The sequence below is a fragment of the Macaca nemestrina genome, chromosome 19 (genome assembly GCF_043159975.1).
Source record: "Macaca nemestrina isolate mMacNem1 chromosome 19, mMacNem.hap1, whole genome shotgun sequence".
Taxonomy (NCBI): Eukaryota; Metazoa; Chordata; class Mammalia; order Primates; family Cercopithecidae; genus Macaca; species Macaca nemestrina.
Window position 1 is genome coordinate 79,788,355 of NC_092143.1, and position 24,990 is coordinate 79,813,344.

Here is a 24,990-nt window from a genome sequence, read left to right on the forward strand (position 1 = left end):
TTTGTGATAGGGGCATTCTAATTCCTCTCTTAGTTATGGTGAAATAGGGAATAAATAATTAACTATAGTTGCCCTATTGTGCTACTGAACACTAGATCTAATTTATTCTATCTAACTATATTTTCGTACCCATTAACTCTCTCTCATCTCCCCCTTTCCACAACCCTTCCCAGTCTTTGACAGCTGTCATTCTATTTCTATGAGTTTAATTTTTCACTCCCACATACGAGTGAGAACATGCTATATTTGTCTTAGTGTGCGTGACTTATTTCACTTAAAGTACTGTCCTCCAGTTCCATCCATGTTGTGGCAAATGATAGAATTTCATTCTTTTCTATGGCTGAGTAATATTCCACTGTGTATATGAACCACATTTTCCTTATCCATTCATCCGTTGATGGACACTTAGATTGATTCCATATCTTGGCTATTGTGAATAGTGTTGCAGTAAACATGGGAGTGCAGTTATCTCTTCCATATACTAATTTCCTCTCACCCCATTTGAAATGGCTTTTATCCAAAAGGTAGTCAGTAATGAATGCTGGCATAAATGTGGAAAAGGGGGAACCCTTGTACACTGTTGGTGGGAAGCAGCCGCTTTGGAGAACAGTTTGGAAGTTCCTTAAAAAACTACAAATAGAGCTACCGTATGATTCAGCAGTCCCACTGCTGAGTGAGTATACACCCAAAAGAAAGGGAATCAGTATATAAAAGAGATATGCACTTCTATGTTGACTGCAGGACTATATTTTTATACTATATATTGTGATTTTAACATACACTGTGCTTTTAGAAGTGTCAAAAGGAGCCTCACCATAAAGCATATTCTCTAGAAAAGCTGTTCTACAACACTATCAGAGTTCTTACATATTGCTATTACATTATTTCCGTATAAATCTGAAGTGATTATGAATTTGAAGTGTTTATTGTATAAGCTATATCTTTTTCTCAGAAGAAAAAAAAAAAAATTCTGACAGTTGTGTGCTGACCAACACCACATTTTCTTTTTTTATTCTAGATTCCGAAGAGGCTCAATCTGTAAATCCTTCTAGTGTTGATGAAAATATTGACTCTGAAACAGAGAAGGACTCTCTCATCTGTGAAAGTAAACAAATACTTCCCAGTAAAGCACCTCTTCCATCTGCCCTTGATGAATATGAGTTCAAAGATGATGATGATGAAGAAATTAATAAGATGATTGATGATAGGCATATTCTTAGGAAAGAACAACGAAAAGAAAATGAACCTGAAGCAGAAAAAACTCATTTATTTGCAAAACAGGAGAAAGCTTTCTATCCTAAATCATTTAAAAGTAAAAAACAAAAGCCATCTAGGGTCTTATATTCAAGTACTGAAAGTTCTGATGAAGAAGCTCTTCAGAATAAAAAGATTTCTACTTCATGTTCTGTCATCCCTGAAACATCAAATTCTGATATGCAGACCAAAAAGGAATATGTAGTTTCAGGTGAACACAAACAGAAAGGCAAAGTTAAAAGAAAATTGAAAAATCAGAATAAAAATAAAGAGAACCAAGAGCTAAAGCAAGAAAAGGAAGGAAAAGAAAATACAAGAATAACAAACTTGACAGTAAATACTGGACTAGATTGTTCAGAAAAGACCAGAGAGGAGGGGAATTTTAGGAAATCTTTTAGCCCAAAAGATGATACTTCATTACATTTATTTCATATTTCGACTGGTAAATCTCCCAAACATTCTTGTGGATTAAGTGAAAAACAGTCAACACCACTAAAACAAGAACATACTAAAACATGTTTATCACCAGGAAGTTCCGAAATGTCATTACAACCTGATCTTGTTCGGTATGATAATACAGAATCTGAATTCTTGCCAGAAAGTTCAAGTGTAAAATCCTGTAAGCATAAAGAAAAAAGCAAACATCAGAAAGATTTCCACTTAGAATTTGGTGAAAAATCAAATGCCAAAATAAAGGATGAAGATCATAGTCCAGCATTTGAAAATTCAGATTGCACACTGAAAAAAATGGATAAAGAAGGTAAAACATTAAAAAAACATAAATTGAAGCATAAAGAGAGGGAAAAAGAAAAGCATAAAAAAGAAATCGAAGGTGAAAAGGAAAAATACAAAAATAAGGATAGTGCCAAAGAACTGCAGAGGAGTGTGGAATTTGATAGAGAATTTTGGAAAGAGAATTTTTTTAAAAGTGATGAAACTGAAGATCTCTTTTTAAATATGGAACATGAATCCTTAACATTAGAAAAAAAATCAAAATTGGAAAAAAACATCAAAGAAGATAAATCAACCAAGGAAAAGCATGTCTCAAAAGAGAGGAACTTTAAAGAGGAACGAGACAAGATTAAAAAGGAAAGCGAGAAATCTTTTAGGGAGGAAAAAATAAAAGATCTAAAAGAAGAGAGAGAAAACATACCCACAGATAAAGACTCAGAATTTACTTTGGGTATGAGTGCCATTGAGGAATCCATGGGGCTTCATTTAGTGGAAAAGGAAATAGATGTTGAAAAACAAGAAAAGCATATAAAGGAAAGTAAAGAAAAACCTGAGAAGCGATCTCAAACTAAAGAAAAGGACATTGAGAAGATGGAAAGAAAAAACTTTGAAAAAGAAAAGAAGATAAAACATGAGCATAAGTCAGAAAAAGACAAATTAGATCTTAGTGAATGTGCTGATAAAATAAAAGAAAAGGACAGGCTATATTCGCATCACACAGAAAAATGCCATAAAGAAAGTGAGAAGAGCAAAAATACTGCTGCTATTAAAAAAACTGATGACAGAGAGAAAAGTAGAGAAAAGATAGATAGGAAACATGACAAAGAAAAGCCTGAAAAAGAGAGGCATCTAACAGAAAGCAAAGAAAAGCACTTGATGGAGAAAAAAAATAAACAATCAGATAATAGTGAGTATACTAAATCAGAAAAAGGCAAAAATAAAGAAAAAGACAGGGAGCTAGATAAAAAGGAAAAATCTAGAGATAAAGAAAGTATAAATATAACTAACTCCAAACACATACAGGAAGAAAAAAAATCAAGTATAGTAGACGGTAATAAAGCACAACATGAAAAACCCTTATCCCTTAAAGAAAAAACAAAAGATGAACCTTTGAAAACTCCAGATGGAAAAGAAAAAGATAAGAAAGATATAGATAGATACAAAGAACGAGACAAACATAAAGATAAAATTCAACTAAATAGCTTACTCAAACTAAAATCTGAAGCAGATAAGCCTAAACCTAAGTCATCACCAGCGTCAAAAGATACCCGGCCTAAAGAAAAGAGGTTAGTGAATGATGATTTAATGCAGACAAGTTTTGAACGGATGCTAAGCCTTAAAGACCTAGAAATAGAGCAGTGGCACAAAAAACATAAGGAAAAAATTAAACAAAAAGAAAAGGAACGGTTGAGAAACCGTAACTGTTTAGAACTTAAAATAAAAGATAAAGAAAAAACAAAGCATACACCAACTGAATCCAAAAATAAAGAACTTACTAGGTCAAAGAGTTCAGAATTGACTGATGCATATACCAAGGAGAAACAACCTAAAGATGCTGTGAGTAACAGATCACAATCTGTTGACACCAAAAATGTAATGACTTTAGGGAAGTCATCTTTTATTTCAGATAATAGCTTAAACAGGTCTCCTAGATCAGAAAATGAAAAGCCGGGTCTCAGCTCCAGATCTGTATCCTTGATTTCTGTTGCTAGTTCAGAAGATTCCTGCCATACTACAGTGACAACCCCAAGGCCTCCAGTTGAGTATGACTCTGACTTTATGTTAGAGAGTTCAGAATCCCAAATGTCCTTTTCCCAGTCACCTTTTTTGTCAATTGCCAAATCTCCTGCCCTGCATGAAAGGGAATTGGACAGCCTGGCTGACTTGCCAGAGCGGATTAAACCACCATATGCAAACAGACTTTCAACATCCCATCTTAGGTCATCTTCTGTAGAAGATGTTAAACTAATTATAAGCGAGGGGAGACCTACTGTAGAAGTTCGAAGATGTAGCATGCCTTCTGTCATTTGTGAACATACAAAACAATTCCAGACAATATCAGAAGAGAGCAATCAAAGTAGCTTATTAACTGTGCCAAGAGATACTAGTCCTTCTCCCAAACCTGAGGTATTCTCAAATGTGCCTGAAAGAGACCTTTCAAATGTGTCTAACATACATTCCGGTTTTGCAATTTCTCCAACTGGAGCTTCAAACAGCAAATATGTTTCAGCTGATAGAAATGTCATCAAAAATACTGCCCCAGTGGGCACTGTAATGGACAGTCCAGTGCATTTAGAGCCATCTAGTCAGGTTGGTGTGATCCAGAATAAGTCATGGGAGATGCCTGTTGATAGACTAGAGACATTAAGCACTAGAGACTTTATCTGCCCAAATTCTAACATACCCGATCAAGAATCCTCTCTTCAGAGTTTTTGTAATTCTGAAAATAAAATACTGAAAGAAAATGCTGATTTTTTATCCCTGCCCCAGACTGAACTGCCAGGAAACTCTTGCGCTCAGGATCCAGCATCCTTTATGCCTTCACAGCAGCCTTGCTCTTTCCCCAGCCAATCACTTTCAGATGCTGAATCGATTTCTAAACATATGTCTTTGTCATATGTTGCCAATCAAGAGCCAGGTATTTTACAGCAAAAAAATGCAGTTCAGATTAGTAGTTCTGTTTTAGATACTGATAATGAATCTACAAAAGATGCAGAAAATACTTTTGTCCTAGGAGATGTTCAAAAAACAGATGCCTTTGTCCCAGTGTACTCTGACAGCACTATTCAAGAAGCATCACCAAACTTTGAGAAGGCTTATACTTTACCTGTGTTACCATCAGAAAAGGACTTTAATGGAAATGATGCCTCTACCCAGCTAAATACACATTATGCATTTAGCAAACTAACTTACAAGTCTTCCAGTGGCCATGAAGTTGAGAATAGCACAACTGATATTCAGGTCATTTCACATGAAAAAGAAAAACTGGAGGGTTTGGTTTTAACTCATTTGAATAGATGTGATTCTGATTTATGTGAAATGAACGCAGGGATGCCAAAAGGAAACCTAAATGAACAAGATCCAAAACATTGTCCTGAAAGTGAAAAGTGTTTGCTTTCCATAGAAGATGAAGAATCTCAACAAAGCATTTTATCAAGTCTGGAAAACCATTCACAACAGTCAGCTCAACCAGAAATGCATAAATATGGTCAGTTAGTTAAAGTAGAATTAGAAGAAAATGCCGAAGATGATAAAACTGAAAACCAAATTCCTCAAAGAATGACTAGAAACAAAGCAAATACAATGGTAAATCAAAGCAAACAGATTCTTGCTAGCTGTACACTATTATCAGAAAAAGACAGTGAATCCTCATCTCCTAGAGGAAGAATAAGATTAACTGAAGATGACGATCCACAAATTCACCATCCGCGGAAAAGGAAAGTGTCACGTGTACCTCAGCCTGTGCAAGTGAGTCCCTCTTTACTACAAGCAAAAGAGAAAACTCAGCAATCTCTGGCAGCCATTGTAGATTCTCTGAAACTAGATGAGATTCAGCCATACAGTTCAGAGAGAGCAAATCCATATTTTGAGTACTTGCACATAAGGAAAAAAATAGAAGAAAAACGCAAATTATTGTGTAGTGTGATTCCTCAAGCACCTCAGTATTATGACGAATATGTAACATTTAACGGATCATATCTCCTGGATGGAAACCCCTTAAGCAAGATTTGTATTCCCACAGTAAGTAACATCATCCCTTCCTATACACCTGTAACACTGCCCAATAGAAGTATAACGCTAGCCACATAGGTAATTTGAAGTTTTCTAGTAGGTAGATTCTTTCAGCAAAGCCGTCTGTTAATGAGTCAAGAAATATAAAGCTAGTAACGTTCTTCTTTCATTCCCCAACTTTATTTTCCCTTTAAGAAATTTTAGCCAAAATAATATGTAGTGACATAGCCTTGAAATATAGGTACAACTATAAAAAACAAATTTAAATTAGAATTTTGTACAATTTCAGTAAAAATCATTTCAGATGAACCATATTAGGTTGCTGCCTTAAATCAGTTTGTTGACTTTATATATGTATACATTTATTGTATAAATTTATCCAGGGATTTATACACATAGACTACATAGAATCTGCATATGTATTGTAAACACCTAAATGTGTTTGTTATATTTGTACTGTCACCTTTTCTTACTCTTGCAAAGGTGATGTAATTCAAGTTTGACTTCCTTGAAACGATTCTTGGGATATGTCTAGTTATATTAGAAGTTTAGCTGTATCGAATACTGTTCTAAAAGGGACTATAAGCAGAGGTGAGAAATATTCCTGGATGTAGTGGGAAGTTTTTTTAATTTTCGTTTTTTAATGAGAATTACTAAAGTAGCAAAACACAGCACAATATAATAGAAAGCACTGTAGATTTCCAATTCGCATATATTACTGCAGTCTGGATTTTGCTACAGACCCACTGTGTGATCTTAAATAATTCATTTCCCATCTCTGATCCTTAGTTTTCATATGTGTAAAACAAGAATAAATGTCTACCCTACTTCAAAGCAGGTTGAAATAGTATATGCCAAAGCCCATTAAAACTTTAAAACACTATATAGATTTAAGGTGGTTACCATTGTTTTATACAGCTGCAAATCACTGTAAGGGTCGTATTTATTCAAGCTAATATATGAACTCCAGACTTGTACATAAAATGCTGTGTGTTTGAGTTTACTGGACTGAAACTCGTTTACTTAAAATTTAGTTTGAAAAATAATAAAGACCAGAATAACAAAAATCTTGTGGGCACTACATTCTTTTTCTTACTTTCCAATATGGCTTTATCCATTTGTTTCCTCCCAGCCAACTAATTGCCATTTTATGAAAGTAATCTTTCCTCACATTTATGTACTCCAATTATAGAACCCATTAGAAATTGTGAAGTGGAGGCCAGGCCTGATGACAATAAATGTAATCCCAATACATTAGGAGGCCAAGGTGGAAAGACCACTTGAGGCCAGGAGTTCAAGACCAACAAGATGTCCACAAAAGTAAAAATGAAAAATGAAACAAATATGGTAAAACATACCCAGAGTCAGTTTGTTTATTCTTCCAGTACTTTAATCATAATTTAACCAAAATGCTGCCATTTTTCCAGAAGAAATCAAGGGGAGTAAAACTGCAGGTCAAATCCCCAAAATCAAATGAACAGGGAGGAAGACGAGATTTGTTACAATCTAGTCTCTGCTGTGGCCACTGATTACACACTACAGAAATCTTGAAGGGGTTCCAAGAGTGGATGATCAAAGGAAAGTGAATCCATGAGAAGCTGTCAAGGGAGTATTGTCAAGACTCCTGGGACCCGGATATTGAAAGACAAAATCTCCACGCATGATTTACTTAAAAGATAGAGGAGGAAAACAGCAGAGGGAAAGCTTCCTCAGAAAACCTCCGTATCTCTTTGGTGATTTTCCCTTTCTGCTATATGCGATCTATGTTAACGTTTCCTACATTTAAATATCCTGCCCAGATCTCTCTCCTTGACTTCTTTTTTGTAACTGCATAGCTCCACCTGAATGTCCATAAGCTTCAGAAACTCAGTAAGTCAGCACTGAGCTGAACTTACCCAATAACCTGCTTCTCTTTCTCCTCTCCTGTTCCCTCCTGTGGCCTCTCTTACCACCCTCCAGTTCTCACACTAAGCCTCAAGTCCTTCTGAGGTATTCCCTCTTGTTTATGTTTATTGGGCCAGTCACCAGTATTTTTTGAACCAACCCATTTCCTTCACTCCCTCCTCCATCTCACACCAACACAATAGTAATCTGCTTCCTCAATTCCTTGCCTACAATGTTGTCCCCATAGTGTCTGTTCACACACAGCAGCAAGCTGTCAGACCTTTCATGGTTCTCTATTACTTAACTCTAACATGTTCTACATAATATCTCTTCCACAGTATGTTATTTGAAAACCTCCTGTGCAAATGGGGGAGGCTTTCATGGTCAAGTAAGTTTGGGAAGCACTATTAATCTAAAAATAGGTTCACTGCAGAACTTACCAGAAACTTTGATGTATTGGGAGTTTTCTAAGTGGGTACGTTTATACCATGTTTTCCAAACTTGTTCTTGGAAGCATTTTTGTGGATCTTCACAGAATTGTAAGATTGTAAAGAATTGTAAGAGAAATTGTGGGCCCAATCTTTTGTGGAGCATACTTTAAGAAAAGCACATTTACAGTGTAGACTGCAGCCTGCATTACTTTGCCCCTGCTGATCTCTTCTGCGATCTTAAGTTCTTAGAAGATCAAGTTGGACAAAATGGTGTGAAATGAGGATAACGAGAGTAATGGCAAAACCCAGTTACTTTTGCACCAACCTGGAGTTGTCTGCAGATACCATTCTGTTTGTTTTTGCATGACATCCTGTCTTCTGGGAATTACCTCTCTCCCTCTTTTTCCTTTCTTCCCACATGACTCATTTCACTAACTCTTTAACTCCGGCACTTCCTATAAGATGCAGGTCAGGCATTTACCCTCTTGAGGAAGCTTTCTCTGGCACCTCAGTATCAGACAGTAGATAATCCGTCCTCTACATTCCTTGAAATAACTAGAGACCTATATGGTTTTCTAGAACTAAAACAGCACCAAACTACCTATAACTCATACTAAATTTAAAGCAGTTCACAGGATGCAGAAATCCAACAAATGGATTACTTCTATTAGAGGCCTGAGAAATGATCAGTTCCAGTAAGTTATTTGTCCTGTAGAATTTTCCACATTGTGATTGAACTGATTGAGTCTTTGTGGTTGTATTTAACATATTTTCAGTCTCTGCTGATTACAGAGTCTGTAGAGCCAGGTGTGACTTTTGTCGAGCTTTTCATATATGGTGGTGTATTATGACTCCTGTGGCACTACATCAAGAAGTGGAAAATACCTGGTTGTCCCACTTTCATATAGAATTGACTATTAAACCAGAAGTGTTATAACTTGCCAAAACATACTGAGATACCTTCCTTTGCACTAATGTGCTAGCAAGAATTGTAAGCAAGAATAAGAGGGGGAAAATACAAATTCTCCAAGGGGTAGAAAAAGAGTATTTAGGGATCACAGATGGTTTTTGCCATCTCTTGTTTTGTTTTGTTTTTAACTTACGAGACAGGGCTTCGCTGTGTTGCCCAGGCTGGAGTGCAGTGGTACGATCATAGTTTACTGCAGCCTCAAACTCCTGGACTCAAGCTATCCTCCCATCTCAGCTTCCTGAGTTGCTGAGGCTACAGGCGGACGCCACCACACCTAGCTAACTTTAAATTTTTTTTTTTTTTTTTTTATGGGGTCTCAATATGTTGCCCAGGCTGGTGTCAAACTACTGGTCTCAAGCAGTCCTACTTCAGCCTCCCAAAGTGATGGGATTACAGGTGAGAACCACCATGCCCAGCCAAGATGTCCCTTTTTTTGTTTGGTTTTTTTGAGACAGTCTTGCTCTGTCACCCAGGCTAGAATGCAAATGCAGTGACATGACCTCAACTCACTGCAACCTCCGCCTTCTGAGTTCAAGCTATTCTCCTGCCTCAGCCTCCTGAGAAGCTGAGATTACAGGCATGCACCACCACACCTGCCTAATTTTTGTATTTTTAGTAGAGACAGGACTTCACCATTTAATCAGGCTGGTCTCGAACTCCTAACCTCATGATCCACCCACCTCAGCCTCCCAAAGTGCTGGGATTACAGGTGTGAACCACCGTGCCTGGCCAGTGTATCTTACTTTAAGAGTGGAGTTACATGCATAGATTGAATCAGCTTCCTTAACCTCCAGCATTTACCAGAAAACACAGTTCACTACAATATCAAATTGGAGATTAACCAAAAGCTTTTTGGAGTATGAATAGACAAAGTCATGTGGGATAAAGTTTGAAAAAAATTCGTTAGACCATTTCATCTACTTTTATAAAAGAATTAAGTGTAACACTCAGGACTTTAGTGTTTGATATTGTATTATGTCTGCAGACAGACCTCACTATATAGATACAGTTGAACTGCTTTAATCTTAAGGAGTGTTTCCTCCATGTTTATACCAGCTTTTCTGGTTTTGCGACTCCTCCCTCCTTCCCTCCTTGTCTGTGAGCTGACACTTACTGAGGATCTAAAATGTGTCTGGTAGTCCTTCTGATTTGCTGTTTGAAATTTGTTGTGGCCTTAGAATCAAAACATCTAAACTGTGCTCAATGTTTCAAACAGAAGTAACAACTAGTTCTATAATTAGTGCTGTATTATTTAATTCACAGGACATTGGAATTTGATTTTTTTATGCACTAAAAGGGTTTAATTTTAAAAGAATAGCCCATTATTGTAAATAAAACCTAATATTTTAAACTATATATGTCTTTTTAATTAGATTACACCACCACCTTCATTGTCAGATCCACTTAAAGAGCTTTTTCGGCAACAGGAAGTTGTAAGGATGAAACTACGTTTGCAACACAGTATTGAAAGGGTAAGAAATGTTTAAATTTGTACTTACGCTAAAAATAATTGGTTTTTACCAATACATTAAAATGGCCAATAATTTTTTATTAGTGGATTTTTTAAATTTAGAACCATTTTGAGAAATGGTTTGGTTTTATCTTGTGTTTAATTAGATGGAAAAATTTTAAGCCTATTTTAGGATTGCTGCTCCCATATTATAATTTATGTTGAATATATTTTTAATATGTAAGTCTCTGTCATCTTGTTATTTGTTGAATTTGTAGAATTATAACAGTAGATTCCTAGTGGAGTATTTGAATTTCCAAGTTTTGGAATCGTTGCTTGGTTCCAGCTATTTCAGGGCAAAAGGGCAAAATACTTATAAAGGCTATGCTTATTTGCCCACGTAGGTCTGCCTTAGTATCGGCCTTCCGGTGGTTAGTCTTGGCTTGAAATTACAGGAAGAAAAACCTTTTTCAGAGTATTTATAGAAATTATAAGTCATTTCACTTGGATTTACAAAATATAGTATGTTCTTAATTTTGGGGGAGGGTTGAGGACCTCTGAAAATGTGGTGTAAACTATGATCCTTCTTCACAAAAATGTATACATACTCATATGCAAATAAAATATGTGTATAATTTCTTTGATACATACATGATCAATTTTCTTGGCACAGGTTCTTAACTTTTTTCCTACTGTGGACTTCTGTAACAGTCTGGGAGATTTGGAACCTCTTCTCAGAATGTTTTTAAATAAAAAAATATTCATAGGATTACAAAGAGAAGCAACAAATAAAAGAAGCACAATACAGAATTTACAACACTGCATGACCCATTGACAGTGAGCAATTTGTCAGCAATAAGAAGTTAGGTAATATAACACACATCAAAAGCTATTTCAACTATCAGACATTTGAAGTCAGCTGGTGTATATTCATCTGTGTACCTGTCCAGGTTACAGAAAGTCTTGCCACCTTACAGTTAAAAATTCTTATTTGAATTGTGCAGTTTGTAGAACTTTAACACATAACAGAATGATACATCTTCCATGTATTTGACCAGTAAACAATTTAGAATTGCAGAATACTCGAGGGCAACTTTAAATGTCTCACCAACGTGAGAACAAACCACTTCACCGTCTGGTGGCTCAGTAACTACTAGCTACCAAATTGCTTGATCCTGGCCAGCTATGTCATACAAGTATCTCTACACAGAACTGCAGTTAGGTGTCATGTAGCAGCAAATGTCATAACTGCAGGGATTTTGTTTTGTTCTGTTTTTTGAGACAGTCTCACTGTCACCCAGGTTGGCAGTGGTGTGATCATCATGGCTCACTGCAGCCTCAACCTTCCAGGCTCAAACCATCCTTTTGCCTCAGCCTCCCAAATAGCTGGGACTACAAGCATGCACCACCACACCCAGCTAATTTTTTAAAAAATTTTTTTGCCAGGCGTGGTGGCTCACGCCTGTAATCCCAGCACTTTGGGATCATCCTGGCTAACACAGTGAAACCCCGTCTCTACTAAAACTACAAAAAGTTAGCCTGGTGTGGTGGCGGGCACCTGTAGTCCCAGCTACTCTGGAGACTGAGGCAGGAGAATCACTTGAACCCGGGAGGCAGAGGTTGCAGTGAGCCGAGATCGCGCCATTGCATTCCAGCCTGGACGACAGAGTGGGACTCCGTCTCAAAAAAAAGAAAATGTATTTCTCACATGGTGTTTGCTTTTGAGGGATTTTTGGTTATTGCTCTTAGTCTCTGCAGTACTACAGCCAACTTTTTAGGAAGACACATCTAGCTATTTTTTCTTTTGCGTCAAGGTTTTGGATATGTATTACTTCAAGTTGCACTTTAAATTGTACTTAATAAATCAAAAGCGTTAGGCCTACCTCTTTGAATATCGTTTGTCATACAAGAATTAAGTTAATTAGGACCATGCTTCTTTTTTTCGTGAATTTATGAAAACATTAAAACTCTGCAATAATACATATTTGGATATATTGTGGCCTGTTTTCTCCATCAGGAGAAGACCAAAGTTCCTTGGAGTTGAGGAGAGAATGGGAAACATGGTGGGGAGGAGAAGACTAGGCACATTCTTTGTATTCTCCCAGCCCAGCCTTCCAGACAGGGCCAATAAAATGATATCTGTTATGAAACTGGCGAGCTCCTGGAGTCACTTTACCTCTCCATGAAGTTCTAGCTAGCCACAGGTCCCAGGGTTATCCCCATTGATATTTAGGCCAAAGAATGTAGTTAGGACCAGATGGCACAATCTGTAGCCAAGATTAGAATGGGTTGGGATCTGTAGCTGGACCCCAGGAATTCTCAGTTTGCTAAATGCAGAAGATTGCCTGGATCGTTTTATGAACCTTGTGGTAGAGTGACTCTGCATATTACATTAGTTTTGGGCCCCACTGAATACATCCAGGCAGGATTTTATTGTGTGTGGCAGGTTTACAAGTAGTTGACGTCATCATACAGTATGTTTATTTCTATAAAAATATTCAGTATAAAAAAGCTGCCAACACAAAGGCATACCACTTCACACCCAGTAGAATGGCTGTAATCGAAAAGATAGATGTAACAAGTGCTGGCGAGGATGTGAAGAAATTAGAACCCTCCCATTGCTGATAGGAATGTGAAATGACACAGCTACTGTGGCACAGTTCGATGGTTCCTCAACAAGTTGAACAGAGTCACTAGATGACCCAGCAGTTCCACTCCTACTTATTTATCCAAGAGAAATGAAAACACGCATCCAGACAAAAACTTGAGTGTGAACGTTTATAGCAGCATTTTTTATATTAGCCTCAAAGTGTAAACAGCCTGTAGGGGAGGCAAAAGTTAACCTCCACCATCTTAAGATCTCCAGCTGGGCCTTAAGGTCACCTCAGCCTCCCAAAGCATTGAGATTACAGGCGGAAGCCACCGTGCCTGGCCAGCATGTTTTAAGTGATTTTTATCTTACTTCATCTGACATAGATTAACAGGAGAAAAATGTGCAGATTTATTTCATATAAGATTTATGTCACATGGGAGCCAAAGAACTGGCAAAACCTGAGTGATTTTATGCTAGGTTGAAGAAAGAAAGGCGGCTGTGGAAAAGTAACTAAAATCCACTGGAAGGCTAAAGGAAGATGAAAGTTTTTTTGTTTTGTTTTGTTTGTTTTTTTTGTTTTTTTTGTTTTTTTTTTGAGACGGAGTCTTGCTCTGTTGCCCAGGCTGGACTGCAGTGGCCGGATCTCAGCTCACTGCAAGCTCCGCCTCCCGGGTTTACGCCATTCTCCTGCCTCAGCCTCCCGAGCAGCTGGGACTACAGGCGCCCGCCACCTCGCCCGGCTAGATTTTTTTTGTATTTTTTAGTAGAGACGGGGTTTCAACGTGTTAGCCAGGATGGTCTCGATCTCCTGACCTCGTGATCCGCCCGTCTCGGCCTCCTGAAGTGCTGGGATTACAGGCTTGAGCCACCGCGCCCGGCCTGAAAGTTATTTTAACAAGGTCTGTTTGTACAGAATTCTCTTGGCCTTGACTCCCTGTCACTAGTCATAAGAATGTTTCTTTCCTCCTGGTTTCAGGAGACCATCTTTCCCATGGGAGTTTTATCTCTGGCTTTCAGGTAGAAAGGGGAGGTCAGAGCACTCTTGAGCCTGCTGAGTTCAAATTGCCTTTAGTTCAAAATAATCCTTATGCCAAAGAGGCATATTTTGGGGTAGCATTTTCTGCCACCCTTCAAGCCCAAATGTCTGTCAACTGATGAATAAATAAAATGTGGTATATCCATGCGGTAGAATATATTTTTCAGCCATAAAATGGGATGAAGTATTGATGCATGCTACAACATGGATGAACCTTGAAGTCATTATGCCAAATGAAAGAAGTCAATCATAAAAGACCACATATTGCATATTGTATGATTCCATGTATATTAAATGTTCAAGATAGGTAATTCATAGAGACCAAAGTTAGGTTGGTGGTTACTAGGAGCATAGAGGAAGGGGTACGGGGAATGAGGAGTGACTGCTGATGGGTAGCAGGTTTCTTTTTGGAGTGATGGAAATGTTCTGGTGATGGTGGAACATCTTGGTCAATACACTGAAAGCCACTATTTTATACCACCATACTTTGAAAAATAATTTTAAAATAGAGAAACTGCTAGTTTTGGAGAGAGAGAATATATTTCTACTTTTGAAACACTGGGAGTTCTCAAATTTCTTAAGCCTACTGTGAAGAAAAGACTACTCTGAAATTTGGGTTCTTTAGCTTGTGTGTGTATGTGTGTGTGTGTTTTTTTGTAGAGATGTGGTCTTGCCACTATGCCTGGCCTAACAAATTGTTTTTGAAATAAGATAAAATCACTTAAAATATGCGGGCCAGGTATGTGGGTCACACCTGTAATCCCAGCACTTTGGGAGGCTGAGAGAGGAGAATCACTTGAGCCCTGGAGATGGTGACCAGCCTGGGCAACATAGTGAGACCCCCATTTCTACAAAAAAATTTAAAATAATAATTAGCCAAGTGTGGTGGTCCACACCTATAGTACTAGCTACTCAGAAGGCTGAGGTGGCAAGATTGCTTGAGCCCAGGATTTCGAGATTACAATGAGCTATGATCATGCCTGCACACCAGCCTAGGTGACAGAGTGAGAAGAGGCCAGGCACAGTGGCTCACGCCTGTAATCTCAGCACTTTAAGAGGCTGAGGTGGGAGGATCACTTGAGCCCAGCATTTTGAAACCAGTCTGGGCCACATAGTGAGACATCATCTCTAAAAATATATATATATTTTTAATTAGCTGGGCTTGATGACACACCCCTGTAGTCCCAGCTACTAGGGAGGCTGAGGTGGGAGGATCACTTGAGCCCAGGAGGTCAAGGCTGCAGTGAGCTGTGATCACACCACTGCACTCCAGCCTAGGCGAGAGAGTAAGATTATTCTTTAAAAAAAAAAACTGTTGAAGAATTTATTTTTTTTAATTCTCTATTCAACTAGGAAAAACTCATTGTATCCAACGAACAAGAAGTTTTGCGAGTTCATTACAGAGCTGCAAGAACATTGGCAAATCAAACACTGCCATTTAGTGCTTGTACTGTTTTGCTGGATGCCGAAGTATACAATGTACCATTGGACTCTCAGGTAAAATGTTTGTTGATACATTTAGAAGGAATGCTCTGAAAAAAATGCAACTTGGCTGTTTTTAGAATCTATTTCCATGGAAAGAACTTGAATTCAACAATCATTAAGGTCAAAGAAGAAAAACTCTTTCAAGCCAGAGTACTTCCAGATCAACTGGTCCTCTATTTTCTAAAGCACTGTAAACATTAGGTTTCTATTATAAAAGCAGATGATCACAAAACATCTGTACGTTTAGGATAGTGCCCTTATAGGTACACGTAATTTGTTTCTAAAGTGAGTGTTTATACCTTTAGTTCTGACCTTCAGGCAGCTAGAAAGCTATTGTACACTGAAAAATAGTGCAGCTAGATGGTACCTCTAGGTTGTGACAGTCCTAAAAACAGCGAATCTTCTGGTTTAACTTTGAATGTTGGTGGAATACATGAATGGTGGAAAACTGGAGAAATACCTTCAATAAAGTTTACTGCTACATATAAATTACATGAACTCAGAACCAGTCATATTAGTTTTCAGAATTTTTTTATGGCTCATAAACCAGAAAAGAAAGAATTTAATGATTAAAATTTTTATAATAAACAGTGAAGGATTATCACCTGAAAACAGACTAGGAAATGCTGTGTTAAGGAAGTAAGCTAGTAATACAAAGGATAATATGGTATTTCACAGAAAAATATTTTTAGACTCTTCTGAGCTTTATTTTTCTCATCTATAAAAAAATCAAGATTGAACTAGATAGGTAGATTTCAAACTTAAGGCACCGGATGGGCGTGGTGTCTCGTGCCTGTAATCCCAGCACTTTGGGAGGCCAAAGTGGGCAATCACTTGAGCTCAGGAGTTCAAGACCAGCCTGGGAAACATGGTGAAACCCCGTCTGTACAAAAAGATACAAAAATTAACCGGGTGTAGTGGGGCACACCTGTAGTCCCAGCTACCAAGGAGGCTGAGGTAGGAGGATCTGTTGAGCCTGGGAGGTCAAGGCTGCAGTGAGCTGGATTGCACCACTGCAGTCGAGCCTGGGCAACAGAGTAAGACCCTGTTTCAAAAAAAAAAAAAGAAAAAAAACTTTAAGGCATCAACTTTTATTTCAAATGAAAGTGTTCAGAGATACCTGAGGATGCTATTAACATGAATAATTGAATCTCTTCAGAAAGAACTGTGTGTTAAAGAAATAGGCACTGGAGAGGCCACTGAGGGACTTTCTATAACTTTCATATTTAAAGATGTTTAAAGGGAAGAATGGATGGTTTTTAATAACTGCAATTAACAGTTTAACCATATTTTTATAGGCTGGACTAAACAGTGGTATCTTGAGGTCTTTTCAAGTTTTGAGCAGGCATAGAGTAATGAAATGAATTTCAGAGCAATATAAATTGAGCTTTGTAATCAAGCTACAATGAAAAGTCTCTTGAAGATTTCTAGCTCAGAATGGTTGAGTAAACATACATACCTCTTGATTTCTTCTTTCTCCCAAAACTCATTGAAATGACAAAAGACGCAAAAATTTAAAAGCCTGGCACGGTGGCACATGCCTGTAGCCCCAGCTACCCCCAGTGGCTAAGATAGGAGGATGGATTAAGCCAAGGAGTTCGAGCCTGCAGTGAGGTGTGATTGCGCCGCTGCATTCCAGCCTGGGTGACAGAGCGACACCCTGTTTCTTAAAAATAAAGTAATTAATTAAATTCGTTAAAAATAAAAACAAATTCATAGCAGACCTGGAAATTGAGGTGGGAAACTAACTGTTAGACAAAAACATTAAGGAATTTCTGATAAGATTTAAAATAGATGAAAACATATTGGTAATCAAATACAGCAGAGTTGAGGAATGCCCAGTATCATATAGATTAAAAAGAGAATTTTTGGCCGGGCGCGGTGGCTCAAGCCTGTAATCCCAGCACTTTGGGAGGCCGAGACGGGCGGATCACGAGGTCGGGAGATCGAGACCATCCTGGCTAACATGGTGAAACCCCGTCTCTACTAAAAAATACAAAAAACTAGCCGGGCGAGGTGGCGGGCGCCTGTAGTCCCAGCTACTGGGGAGGCTGAGGCAGGAGAATGGCGTAAACCCGGGAGGCGGAGCTTGCAGTGAGCTGAGATCCGGCCACTGCACTCCAGCCTGGGCGGCAGAGCGAGACTCCGTCTCCAAAAAAAAAAAAAAAAGAGAATTTTTTAAAAAATGCGTTTTCCTAGAACAGTATAAATTTTCAGCTATAAAGGGATTTTGAGAATTTGAGTAATTCATTTTACCCTGCCCCAGATTTTCTTAGTGATCCAGACCACCTGACTTTAGATTAAATTAAGCTTGCCGAGATCCTTTTGTGGATCATAAGCCTGATGATTGGGTTTTCACACTGTGTGAGACAGGCCTCTCTCAAACCTTGTTGCATCGTGCACGCATTACCTGTCTGACATGGGGTAAGAAATTTAGCTTGATGAGATACCAAAATGTGAGGTGTATTCTCTTGACAGAGAGAAACTTAGGCTAAAAACATTTCTGCATTTTTGGTGACTTACTTAAATATGGAACTGTTATCTACCCTTTTACAGCTGGCTTTAGAGTAGAAGGTCTCAGGTGGCATGCGTTATTTCCTATGGGAATAGCCTTGGAAGGAACTAAAGGGAAAAAAGTCTACTTTTCTTTGGGTAGGGGCTTGGATCATCCATTAGTCTACTCTCTTATCATTTCTTCCTTTTCAAAATAAACTTGTTTGAGCACCTGAAATGTGGTAAAGAAAAATAAACTTGTAATATTTAAAAGAGCCAACAATATACATTTTAAATAGTCAAAACATCTAACTTGGAGACCAAGGAAGAAATTATAACGACTAAAAATGTGAGTAGTGGCCAGGCACGGTGGCTTACACCTGTAATCCCAGCACTTTGGGAGGCCAAGGTGGGCAGATCAGAAGGTCAGGAGTTCGAGACCAGCCTGGCCAATACGGCGAAACCACGTCTCTACTAAAAATACAAAAATTAGCCAGGTGTAGTGGCAGATGCCTGTAATCCCAGCTACCTGGGAGGCTGAGGCAGGAGAATCGCCTGAACCTGGGAGGTGGAGTCAGGATCACGCCCTTGCACTCCAGCCTGGGTACAGAGCAAGACTCTGTCTCAAAAAAAAAAAAAAATTGTGAGTGTGGGGCTACCTGCTGCCTGGAAGTGACTGACAGCACTGGTAGTGGTAGTAATAGAGGGAGTGAGTGCTGCATTGAGTGCTTCCTGTGTACCTAAGCATTATGATGAGGGCTTTATAGACACTTCTCATTCTCAAAACAAGCTGAAGAGAGGTATCGTTACTACATTTTACAGAGTAGAAGAATCAAACTGTATAATTAGTTCAAGATTACATAATAAGATACAGAGCTGAAATTTGAATATAGTGTGTTAATTCCAAAACTGGTATTCTTAAGTGTTGATAAAAAATTTCTTAATAAACACCCCAGATATTGGTCCTGGAAGAAATTTTGGCCTCAAAGGCAGCTCTCTCCCAACTGGATACTTTTTGTCCCTACAGATAGTAAACTATAACATTAAAATTAAATCTGTAATTGATTATACAGTAATAATGTCACAGGCACAGTACTTAATGTAACATGCCTTTTTGTGAAACATCTTTGACTTAGAGCAATAGGAATCTATTTTAGTTAATAATTAAACCTACCATCCCAAGAATTCTAATAACCAATCTGTCTACACAATGTGGAAATAAAAGCTTTACCAAACTTCAACAGTATTCAATTTATGTATTTTTCAAAATATATTTTCATCATTACTAAGAAAGGGGCATATCCCATAAAAATACTCTAATGGCATATAGATTTTAAAGTGGTTTATTGTATTTTATAATATTCAACTTTTCTCTTTTAGTCTGATGACAGTAAAACTTCTGTGAGGGATCGCTTTAATGCAAGACAATTCATGTCTTGGTTACAAGATGTGGATGATAAATTTGACAAATTAAAGGTATGTATGTTTAGAAGTCAGTTTGAATGAATGTTTCCCCCTTCTTAAAAAAAAAAAAAGCTCTACAGCTGTATTAGGGAGAAATAATTAGGAGAGGAAATACTGGTTAGTCATGAATCCTCACACTGGGTCACAATTGGAAAGATAAAGACCACAAGCCCATTTTAAGGACTAGCTGTAGTATGAAAGAGGAAATTACCACAGAAGATTCAGTTTCTAGTGTGGGTCTTCATGCTTATTATCCAGTGTACCTGTCTAGTTATAGTTTGAACATATAAAAGAATAGGAGAATGGTAAGAAAAGGAATATAATTTTCAAATCTATAAATTATTTTTTTTGAGATTTTGAATCATTTCAGAAGTCTTTTCCCCCTAGATTTTCATGTTTCTTTTGATAACTTGAAATCTCATAATTTGAAATAATATTTTCAAATTAAAATCTGTAACAGCAGTCCCAACCTTTTTAGCAACAGGAACCAGTTTGGTGGAAGACAGTTTTTCCATGGGTTGGGCTGGGAGAATTGTTTGGGGATGCAACTTGCACCTCAGATCATCAGGCATTAGATTCTCATAAGGAGCATGCAACCTAGAACCCTCGGATGTGCAGTTATCAGTAGGGTTTGAGCTCCTATGAGAATCTGATGCCACTGCTGATCTAACAGGAGGCTGGGCTCAGGTGGTAATGCTTGCTTGCTGCCACTCACCTCCTGCGGTGTGGCCCAGTTCCTAACAGGCCATGGATTCGTACCAGTTCATGGCCCGGGGGTTGGGGACCCCTGCTGTATAAGATGAAAATGAAGTTGCAGACCCACAAATAGTTGGTATGTGTGTACAAACAGGATGAAACAGAAATGGACTTGTAGCCCGGGTGTGGCGGTTCGCACTTGTAATCCCAGAACTTTGGAAGGCCCACGTGGGCAGATCACCTGAGATCAGGAGTTAAAAACCAGCCCGGCCAATGTGGTGAAACCCCATCTTTAACAAAAACAAAAGTGAGCTGGGAATAGTGGCACATGCCTATAGTCTCACCTACTTGAGAGGCTGAAGCAGGAGAATCGCTGGAACCCGGGAGACGGAGGTTGCAGTGAGCCCAAGAGCTCACCACTGCACTCCAGCCTGGGAGACAGCGAGACTCTGTCACAAAAAAAAAAAGAAAGAAATGGACTTGTAATTCAAATGCTTTTTATGCTCCTGATGTGTCCATCTTAGTCCCTAAAGAAACTGGATGAGATTAATTTTTAAACAAAGCAAAGTTAACAGAATAATCAAGTAACTCTTCTCTTCTTTTAAATAGACCTGTCTTTTAATGAGGCAACAACATGAAGCTGCGGCTTTAAATGCTGTCCAGAGATTAGAATGGCAGCTCAAACTCCAGGAACTTGATCCTGCCACCTATAAATCTATCAGCATTTATGAAATCCAGGAGTTTTATGTTCCCCTTGTTGATGTTAACGACGACTTTGAATTGACTCCTATATAGCAGTCAGTACTTCCTGATGGTCTTGTCCTAAACTGGTGATGCTCAGGCATTATACTGTGGAATACTGCCTTTTGACAAAAATACTCATGCCTTTACAATTGTTAGTAAAGTTCGATTATAGTTGGTTATGTAGTAAACACTGTCATTTTATAAAAAATGAGAATTATTTTGGATCTTAGATCCAAACACAGTTTCTAATAGAAAACTATTATTTATATTGGGAAAGGTAACTATTGCATTAGAGCATGTTGGCAGACTGGTAGATATTTAAAAAGTTGAGAATCTGCTAACAGCGCTGGAAGTTGTTAGCACTCTGAGTAATAACCACTAGTATTCAAATCTCTTTCAGGTTTTATTTAAAAAAATATCAATAAACTAAAAGGTTCAGTTCCTACCAAATAATTTCTAATGTGGGAGAAAAACTTGGCACAAAATTTCTTCAGTTTATTATCTGTAAATTAATTGTACAGTTTTCTTTTTCAAAGTTTTAATATTGTCTTCCTTTTTAATAACTTATTTTATACATATTGTGCAGATGTAAATCTTGTAATTAATGGTCAAACTGTATACAAAGGGATTGGTAGTCAAACGTACAAAGAAATACCTGTAAAACTGTTTTGTCTCATGTTTTATTGGACCAAAGTTGTGGTTTGTATGGAGTGTAGTAGTAGTGTGTACAGGTAGAAAACTTTTAAATACAGCATGCATGTGTTTCAGTTAGCTTGTTTTCATCACCATAACTGCAAAGATGTGGCTTAGTTGTATTGCATGCTTCCTATAATTTAACTCTCCATAATTGATGCCTGCAATAGTGTAAGGCGTTTCATACTAGTCTCCTCTAGTAGACCTGTGACTTACTGTGTTGGACATATTATTTAGACTTAGTCATACAAAGAAACTTAGCTCTTTTTTCATCTCACAGTAGAGCCTATTTCCCCAGGAAAAAAATAAATGCCTTTGAATGAAAATTCTGAAATTGTAAATGTCTATTTTAATATTCAACTATGAAAAAATCTGTGAATATATGTAAATATGTTTAATAAATTTTATTGGTCATGTTAAATCATTGTAAAACTTTTTTACATTGCTTAATGTTTTAAGCTTAATAGCCTTTGCACTTTTAAAATAAAAACCAAGTATGCAAATCAAAAGAAAATATTTGGTAGTCAAAATAAGTAAAAGAAATGTAGGAATATTCCAGTCAGTCTCTGAAATGTTTATGAAAAACAGGTTAATATGTTGTATTTTTTTCCTTGTATCAAGATGCAAAACATAATTTGCAAAATTTTATAATTGAAATAAAACTTGGTATGCTGTTTTATAATAAATTAGCAATATACTTAGAAAAAAATCCAGTTTCTCCTATAACATGATGTAAATTAAATATTCAGGAATATTTCAGGTCTGAAATCTGCTGCTGAACTTGTTAGACATTTTTGAAAGGAAATTAGGTTAGTGTACAATATCATAAGTATATGAGGTAAAATTTGCAAAATTTTCCACAGTACTTTCTTGAATTATAATACTGAATGTTTTCTGTTCCAATAGAGAAAAGTGAAGCAAATATGTGAGGAATGAAGTGATGTAGTGGAAGTTGGAAATTCCAGCTAATGGGAGAGAATGTAAATGTTTTTGAGTGCAAAGGTACATATTAAGCTTAGGAATTTTTGAATTTTTACGTCAATTTATATTTTAATTCTTACTGTACTTGGCATGCGCAATAATGCAGCACATGTAAAAAAAAAATACACAGTGCAAGGACTTTATTATAAAGGTTGGATGTAGTTTTATTTAGAAATTTAGGTGAGAGATTTTGGCCTTTTTTATTGCATAAATTGGGCCAGAAAGGCAGGGTAGATTTCGAAGCACTGGTTCTGTTGAAGTTAAGTTTATTAAGCCTGGGAACATTAAAAGCTAATTTATAAAAGCAATACTTTTTAATATGAAAACTTACTGCAAAGTTTGTTTATACTTTTGCCTAAAAAAGGAAATTTGATGGGATACTGTGGCAAATCATAAAAATCAAAAACCAGATAATTGAACTTTGAAGTTATAGAAAATCAGAGAGGGGTAAGTTTATTAGGGCATTTTGTTCTGATGGTTCAACCAGAGGGCTGGGAAATAGCACTGCTGGACCAAACAGAACAACCTTTTAGAAGATAAAAGCGAGCAAGAAGGAATCTGGTGAATTTTAGTCATCCCAGCTTTTTAGTCTTAACCACAGTTCTCACTTTCTTCAATGGTACCTCAAAAAGCTGGAGCCTCTCTGCCATGATTATGCTTCTACAAATTTCCTTTGTAAAGAGACTCAAAGCTAATGATAGCTTAAAAGAAAAGTTAATGCCTTCTCATTGGAAATGTATAATCAAATAAGTAGTTAAGGGCTTTTGGTATTAAAGATATTCTGAAGCTCTGAAATGCTAGAAAAAAATTTGGAATGGAGTATATGCCTGAAAAGGTTTTGAATTCAGAAAGAAAAATAAAGGATGGTCAGTTTAATCAGTGATTCTTTTTAAACTCTTCAAATATCATGAACAAGATACTAAATTGTACCTAAGGATTTGTATTTCTTTACAATTTGTTCTAAATATCTGTTTAATGACTAGTTGATATTTGTGCATGTTATTTAATAAAGAGTTATATTTTTATAGAAAAAATAAGAGTGAAATGTGTGCTAACTGTTTTTTACTTAACTTTACTTGGGCAGCTAGCAAAATTGCAGAAATATTCATCCTGGGAAAAGAAACAGCCTTTGAAGAATTAGCCTTTCAAGTTCAAATCTATTTAATAATGGGAAGTCTCACAAGTGAATTTTTAAGTACAGGCATACCTCAGATAGACTTTAGGTTCCCGACCATCACAGTAAAGCAAATACCACAACAAAGCGAGTCGAGAGGAATTTGTTGGTTTCCCAGTGTGTATAAAAGTTGTGTTTATACTATAGTCTATTAAGCGTGCAATAGCATTATGTCTAAAAATATGTACATAGGTTTAAAAATATTGCTAAAAAATGGTAACAAAGTGAGCACATACTGCTGGAAAAAGAGCACCGATAGACGCTTGAAGCAGGGTTGCTACAAACCTTCAGTTTGTAAAAAGCGCCAATATATACAAAGCACAATAAAGCAAAGCACAGTAAAACAGGATTGCCTGTATCAGACATGCTACAAACTTCTTAACTGGAAACATGTCAAAGACCCCATGAAGCTCATTTGAATGGGACTTAACAATTAGACAGTTATTCTAGAAATTGAGTGCAGACCTAAGTACATTTCCAAAAAGAAAAATTACTGTCTCTGATACCTTAAAACATAAAAACCCAAATTTTTATATAGAAGAAATTGACTCTGTAAAACTCAATGAAATAGTCCTCTTTTTAAGTTTAAAGGAAGCATTTTCACCATTTGTAAAAATTATTTTTAAATATTTAGGGCAAAATTGTTAGATACTAATGGAAAAGCTTGTGTGAGTTTAGTGGTTAAAATATCTTGTAATTCATCATTCTTCAAGTGGCTTCTTGGGAGTCGTCTTTGTACCTAAAATGGAGTTTTCTTTTAAACCTCCACAGAAATAGTCACCCAAAGTATTTCCAGTCAGTAAAAGCAGAATTCATAGAAGAAACTGAGGCAAATTAATTTAAACAAGTCCATTAATCAAAATGGCTTTAAACAAATTATTAGCATAAAAATAGCAAAACTAAAAAAAAATGGTTGGGTTTTCCCAGTGGTTAAATCCTATATAATAATTGCAGATAATAGTACATGGATGGCATCCTCACAAAATAGGTCAACATGGTTAAACCCTTTCTCTACTAAAAATACGAAACTTAGCAGGCGTGATGGTGCCTGCCTGTAGTCCTAGCTACTTGGGAGGTGAGGCAGGAGAACTGCTTGAACTTGGAAGGTGGAGGTTACAGTGAGCCAAGATCATGCCACTGCACTCCAGCCTGGACGACAGAGTGAGACTCCATCTCCA

At 37.2% G+C, this 24,990-nt stretch overlaps 1 protein-coding gene and 1 non-coding gene across 10 annotated transcripts in view; both read left to right on the plus strand.

The window, feature by feature from the left end:
- The window catches only part of LOC105478881 (ankyrin repeat domain 12), a 136,400-nt gene extending 111,420 nt beyond the window's left edge, over positions 1-24,980 (plus strand). For 7 of the 9 annotated variants that reach the window (XM_011736596.2, XM_071085676.1, XM_011736597.3 and 4 more), the window contains 5 exons: positions 1,019-5,727; positions 10,377-10,475; positions 15,436-15,579; positions 19,441-19,536; positions 20,830-21,017. In XM_011736596.2, the coding sequence (XP_011734898.2) occupies positions 1,019-5,727; positions 10,377-10,475; positions 15,436-15,579; positions 19,441-19,536; positions 20,830-21,015 (5,234 nt within the window). In that variant the 3' untranslated portion in view covers positions 21,016-21,017. Of the gene's footprint in view, positions 1-1,018; positions 5,728-10,376; positions 10,476-15,435; positions 15,580-19,440; positions 19,537-20,829; positions 21,018-22,563; positions 23,685-23,722 lie in introns of those variants that run through there. The other 2 variants (XR_011617136.1, XM_071085678.1) reach the window with 2 other exon arrangements.
- Positions 17,887-17,987, plus strand: LOC112426148 (small nucleolar RNA U13). The gene has a single exon (XR_003017429.2). It is a non-coding gene; the product is annotated as a small nucleolar RNA U13 (small nucleolar RNA).
- Positions 24,981-24,990: the final 10 nt, after the last annotated feature.